Genomic DNA, 6,933 nt, shown 5'->3' on the forward strand with positions numbered 1-6,933 from the left:
CAAAACCCACCTACCAGCACACACAAACACTGACCCAGCCATCCTTTCTCTGACTTCCCCTTGTCTTATCCTCTTCTACACACACACACACACACACACACACACACACACACACACACACACACACACACACACACACACACACGACAGTTGGTCTGTCAAGGCTTTTGGCAAAACCAACTTGCTCTACCAGTTTCCAGTTTTCCCATTATTATAGAAACAGCATGACTAACTAGATAGACTAACCTGTTGATATCCGTGATGGATGGATGGACTGAAACACATCAACGTGGGTGGTTTTGGCGACATGATAAGAGTTCTTGGAATATTTAGACTTCTATATGTTTCGTACCTCACAAGAAGGGTCAAGTCATTGCTAGGTTCAGAGAAGATGTAAGTTGACTTGAGGGTTTTGTCTGAATGTGCAAAATGTAAACCTATCAAATCATATATTGTTATCTTTAGATGCATCAATAACAATACTCGATCCGCTAGCGCATCTGGAGGCTAAACCACGCTGATGCGCATGGTAAAACCATAACACTGCTGGTCAACCATCGTTCGAATTGTCGAATATGTTGTCGTGTACAATAATTAAATAATAGACAGGTTATATTTACAATAGGCCTAAGGTGTGTATAAGCGCTCGCGCTTGCGTGCGTGATTGTGCTGTGATGTCCGCAAGCGCAACACAAGCAAAACCTTTCACAACACATGCTTTTCATATCGCAACCTCTGTTTATTTTCAACCGGGAAAACAAAGTCACTAACTCAAATACAAAAATATGGGGACTCAAATCCAAAGCAATGTATGAATACACCTTGAGAAACACACACGTGTGGAAAATGACAATATTTTCCAAAGACAAGGGTTCAAACAGCCAATGTTTTGTTTAGGCAACTGCGTACATAGCTGTAAGGACTGCTGTTAGGCTACTGCTATGGCAGAACGATTGGGTTCGTCGATTCGCCCCGGCATTCTTAAGTTATGTTAAAGCTAAGAGTAAAAAAATATAACGGAGTGTCTCCGGTGCTATCAAACAACCCCCCTCTCTCTCACCGTATAGTCTGCCGCAGCACGCTCCCAATGCAGAGGGGCGAATTCCACTATCCTCGAAAAACAAGCGTTGTCGGTGTGCTATGTGGGTAGAGGTACAAGGTCAATGTTGGGCCAACGGAGTAGACAGAACGCGTGTCCCCACCCCTTAAAATAAAGATGGACATAATTGTGTTTACATGGACGTTTTCACCAGTTATAGTCATTTTTTTCTCTGTGTCCGATATGTTCACAGCAAATCCAACTGTGTGTAAGCTTTTTAGACGCAGCCCTCGAAGCCTCGGTCTTCGAAATGCACGCAGCGTTCAAACCCAACAGGTCTGTGTGTGCGCGCATCTCTAGCGATTTGGGGAGAGAAGAGAAGAGGGAAGGGGAGCCATCAAACAGAATTCCAAATCACTCCTTTCCCCCGTTGACCAAAGACAACTCTTTCAGAATTCCGCTGGCGTCCACTCGCCTCCTCTCCCGTATCATCTCCTCCAGGCTCCGAAAGACAAGTGTGTGCACCCCGCTTTCCGGACAAGTGGACCTTGAGAAAATACTGCTGCTCCGCGGAATGCGCCTCGCCTCCTGATTTGAACTCCCGCTTCCCAAAACGACACCAAGCGGCGAAACTTTCAGAATTAGTCCAGCATATCTCCCCGCTGCTCAAACCAAGGTGTCCGGCTGCGTTTTGCATCACCAGGTCAGCGGGCAGCGGCCGGTAACGATAACGGTTGTTGACCACCCTCCCGTGCCGCCCGTTGCTAATCTCAAGCAGGCTGTCCTTGCGAATCTCGCCCTTGTGGAGGTGGATAACCTGGTCGTTCCGCTCGTAAATAGCCCAGTGCGGTGCCTGTGCGGTTGCCACTAGTTCCAGCAGGGTCTCCGGCTTGCACATAGTGAGCAAAGTTTTGGCTGAGTACACATTCAGGTCCTCGTTCTCTCGGAGTTTGGAAAAGATGCATTCCTGTGAGCAAAAGGCGGAGTACTCCACCTCGCTGACCTCCACGGGCCCGTCCTTGGTGGGGCTCAGGTCCTTGGTGAAGCCGTCTGATGGAGAGCGGTCGTCCACCTCCTCCTCCTCGTCGGAGAAGAAATAGGCCACGCCGACCCGAAGCTCGTCCTTCTCCACCCCGGACGGATCCCCCGTGGGCAGCTCGCTGTAGTTTAGGTGGGTGATCCGATCCAGTTGATTTCCCATCAATGACGAGGCAGAGGAAAGGCATGGAATGCGGTGTCTGGGAGCAAGAGAGCATGAGACGTAAGAGGTGAGAAAGCACTGTCGTGTCAACTGCACAAAACACACAGTAAGCTTGATTTGAACGAAAACATGTCATTTAAACATGTAAGTTTCAAAAGCAAATGCCCAATTCACCTTCATACTCGCAATAAATGCGTTGATTGAGTCGATATAACAACGCATTAAAATTCATTTTTTGTCGTTACTCAGTAGCATTGAGTAAAAAAACTGTTCCTGCAGTCACGTTATGTACCCTAAGCGTAATTTTCACCGCTTATTGAGCCGACTGCTTTGAAAGAGTAGACTAACACAATCAATGATTCACTCCCTTTGCTCTACTCATACCCATTAGTCAATCATTAATTCGCGTGGACGGACACACGAAGGATAGGATGACAGGGAGAGAAACAAGAGAGGGAGAAAGAGAGGTAGAGGGAGAAAGAAAGCGAGCTGTGGTCTCTCATTTGAGCAAAAAGAGGTTGTACACCCTTCCAAATCCAGTAATGTACAGATTACTGAAATATGGCCGTGGGACCATGATGGACAATTTTGGACCAATTTTACGCATCAATGCATAATGGGGAAAAAAACATTAAATACCTGTGCGCTACCCACGCGATTGGTTAAATATCCGTTCGTCCCATCAGTGCCATACGGTCTGCACGGTACTCCGCTCTCTTTCTCTTCCTTCTTCTTTGACTGTTCTCTCTGCTCCAGTCCAGAACTCACGCAGCTAATGTACGTTTTACTTTTGAGCTTTCAGGCACCAGCTCAGTTTAAGTACCACGGATAGCTCCGCCTCGACGAGAAACACCTGCCCTCTGCGGAGCTCATTGGACAAGTATCACTTTTCTAATCTCACTGAACCAATCCACAAGACTCAATCTAACGCCAGTCAACGCAACCTCCAATAACGCGGCGGCAGAACAGCTTGGGGTAATAAGCGTTAGTTACCGTGGCGTGGTTTTGTTGTTAGAAGGATGGTGTATTCTCAGCACACATTACAAAGCAACACATTACAAAGAAGATATTAAGGAACTCACAATTTGTAGTACTAGCTACCTTGAATATGAGTGAAATTGACAATTAGACGGTAGTGCCTAGGGTAATATGATAAAGAATATAGTTAGTAGGCTGATAATTTATCCCACTTTTTATCTGCTAATTAAAAGTCTCGGAGTTGTCCAAACGTGTATCTGTCTGCATGCTTGTGTACATTAGAGTGTGAATTCTAGTAATTTGCACTGATGTGTGTGAGAGAGTGTGGTGCGCGCGAGGGTGAGTGAGTGTGTGCGTGCGTGCATATTAATGACCGTGCGTGTCTCTTCCACGTCCTAACAGGCAGCGGTGTGAACGCAGATACGCATCTTCATGAGCTAAGACGTCCTTGTTCCCCGTCTGTTATCATTGTTCCTGTGCACGTCAGGTGTGATGTTCCCCCTGTAAGCCTTCAAGCTGCCTCTTCAAAGAGGCTCTCTGATTGCAGATAGCGCTTTAATCTACGGACCGCTCTGCTCGTGCTCTCTGATGTCACGGGGGAGTGGAGTGGCGTTATCGTCCGGCGATAGACGACCCTGCCCACGCACACACGTGTGCACGCTTACTGCTCACACTCAAGCATGCACACCGATTGGAGGGATGATTAATCACATACAGAGATGAGGAGATAGGGCACTGTATGGGAGACTATTCCTGATGTGGAACTATCCGTACAGTGTATCGTTTGTGTGATGCTGTAGGTGCGTTTCTATGTGGACAGTACTTGTGTGCTTAGCATGAAAGACATTCATGTACAGATGACATACGAGGAGAGGGTGGGAGAGAAATGGATAATGAGTTTCGAATGGAATCTTCACATGGGCAATGACACATCCACACGCGCCCCCACACACACACTCGCACACACTCACACACACAGTATAATGGGACTTTCAGTTGTGGCTTTAGCTGTAGCTCTTGGGGGTATGTGGTCCTGCCTCGTATAATCTACAGCGTGCTGAAATGAGATTCCAGGATAGTGCCCCCCCCCCTCTCACACACACACACACATACACACACACACAGTCAATACACTGTACATGCACAGAAGAATGATGCAGCACAGTTTACTGATACAAACAAGCAGACCCCCCCGCCCCTCCACCCCACACACACACACACGCACACACACACACACACACACCACACACACACACACACACACAGCCATTGCGCTAGTTATCATAAATGTATGCAGCCCTTGCAGTCATAATCAAGGATCAGACTGCACATGGATAACTAGTCACACACTGCTAATGCCACCCCAATAATTAGAGACAGCTCTGTTCCTTAATTACTAACTACATCACACTGCCTGCAACAGCACTCTGCATAGATTAAACACACACACAGGACTAGACCGTACGCACACAACAACCCACACGCAGACATGTGAACACATCACACAAAGCAGATAAAAGGAACACAACCGCTGGAGAGGTGTGCACTGTTATTTGATGTCGACGTGAGACTGAAAATGGGTTGTATTTACACAAGGTCTTTTTACTCACAGAGGGGCTATGGGTGGGTGGGGTGGAGAACTTCAAGCGGGGCCATCGTAACTCACCCCCCTCCCCAGTCCCCCCCCCCCCCCCCCCCCAGGTTTAAATGAGGGGTGGGGAGACAGGGAGGCAACCAGAAAGACACGGAGAGGTGGAGATAAGAGCTGTGTGTGTGGGTGGTGGGGGTGGTGTGTGTGTGATGACCACAGATCACACAGCCCAGAAGATAATGTCCAAACATATATGACCAAGAAAACGCCTGTTTGAAGATGTGACAACCATCCGGACCTCCTTCCCTCCCCTCCCTGCTTTGTCTATAGGGAGAGGGTCACGCCTCACGCACTCGGTAATTACAGAGCCGCTCTCTTTCAGTACGGGTGACTGCGGGTCGACACCCACCGTGGTTACTGAACACGTTTGCTTGTGTGCTGTATGTCTTTGTTTAAGGACGCCATCTCAGAGCCTTCATATGGGAGTGTTGGAGGATGGATGTGTTGGCGGTGACATCGTGTCCTAAGATGGGCCGTTGTAGTTTGTATGCAAATGACCATGGGAAGTCTATTGTGGAGGGTTTGTTGCCAGTGCTGGGGATAAGACTGGCAAATTCTGCTGTGTGCCGGTGTCCCTGGCACAGATTTAGCCCCACATATGTCAGTGGAGCCTTCTCCAAGGATAGAGCTTGGTTGTCCTACGGTAGGTGATTGTTTTTACGGGGTCCCCTTCCACTCACAAACTCCTCTCTGTCCGGTCAGTCTGCTCCTTTTCTTTTGGTCTGACCTCGTTCAGTTTTGTCTGGCTACCTTAGGTCTGGTGTCTACGTGCAGCCGTGCGTCTCTGTGAGTTGTGTTGTGTCTGTTCTGCAATGTGACACACCAAGGAGCTTGTGAGAGTGGGATCCACAGCCAACTGTTCTTTCTCTGTCTGTTTGAATTTGTGTCTTTTTTTATCCTTTGGCATTGTCTGTGTATTGGTGCTGGTACCGCCAGATCTGATGGGCAGCTTCCTTGTGCGCTATCAGTTGGCGTCAGATAGCAGGGGGACTGAGAGCACATCTGTATGGCTGCGAAGGATAACGTTGTGTTCCCAGGACCCTCGTTTCTGTAACCTTTACTTTCAGGCTGGTCTCGGGAATGTTTAAATGCTACGCAACATTTAGACATGCCCAAAAAAAGAATTCTGCAGCACTTGTTATGGTAGGAATCTTTCCTTATACACCCTCCTTCCCTCTCTCTCTCCTTCCTGCGCATCCTCCCTTCTTCTCATTATTTCCTTCCTCCTCCCCTCTCTCCTTCCTCCTTCTCCTCCTCTGTCTCTCTCTCTCTCTCTCTCGCTCTCTCTCTCTCTCTCTCTCTCTCCTCTCTCTCTCTCTCGTCTCTCTCCTCTCTCTCTCTCGCTCTCTCTCTCTCTCTCTCTCTCTCTCCCTCCCCCTCCTCTCTCTCTCTCTCTCTCTCTCTCTCTCTCTCTCTCTCTCGCTCTCTCTCTCTCTCTCCCTCGCTCTCTCTCTCTCTCTCTCTCTCTCTCTCTCTTCTCTTCTCTCTCTCTCTCTCTCTTCTCTCTCTCTCTCTCTCTCTCTCTCTCCTCTCTCTCTCTCTCTCTCTCTGTCTTGTAGATTGGTATGCTTGGTGCCTCTGGTGTTTGCAGAAGCTGGATAGAAAGGTAATCAGTGCCAGTGAAGCAGCTCTAGTCCGCGGGGCGCAAATGTGCAAACATCAGCAAAGTTGTGGCTACTGTGTGCGCGTGTGTGTGTTCATGCGTAGTCGTGTGTGGTGTGTGAGGAGTGTGTTTTCGAGACGTGTTTGCACACCAAAGGGTAAAGCAGAGGTCAGTGTCTCTGACATGTGAAGGAACTCTTGTGTCCATACGGTTACCATAACAATCATTAGCTTTTACCATTCAGAGAGCAACTACCTCAGCATGGAGGGAATGTAAGCAGCCATGCCACTATGCTGTTTACATCCAGAAGACATGGTGCCTGCCCTGCCTGCCTGCCAGCCTGCCTGCCTGTCTTCCTGCCTGCCTGCCTGTCTTCCTGCCTGCCTGCCAGCCAGCCAGCCTGCCTGCCTGTCTTCCTGCCTGCCAGCCTGCCTGCCTGACTGCCTTCCTTCCTTTGATTA

The 6,933-nt window shown here is 48.7% G+C and overlaps 1 protein-coding gene across 1 annotated transcript; it reads right to left on the bottom strand.

Moving 5' to 3' along the window:
- Positions 1–739: 739 nt before the first annotated feature.
- lratd1 (LRAT domain containing 1) lies at positions 740–3,022 on the bottom strand. Its single transcript, XM_067242137.1, is given in 3 exon segments — positions 740–1,573; positions 1,575–2,277; positions 2,880–3,022. Coding segments are annotated over 2 exon segments (786 nt in total). The 5' UTR covers positions 2,241–2,277; positions 2,880–3,022; the 3' UTR covers positions 740–1,453.
- Between the last annotated feature and the right edge of the window lie 3,911 nt (positions 3,023–6,933).

The sequence above is a fragment of the Osmerus mordax genome, chromosome 8 (genome assembly GCF_038355195.1).
Source record: "Osmerus mordax isolate fOsmMor3 chromosome 8, fOsmMor3.pri, whole genome shotgun sequence".
NCBI classification, from domain to species: Eukaryota; Metazoa; Chordata; class Actinopteri; order Osmeriformes; family Osmeridae; genus Osmerus; species Osmerus mordax.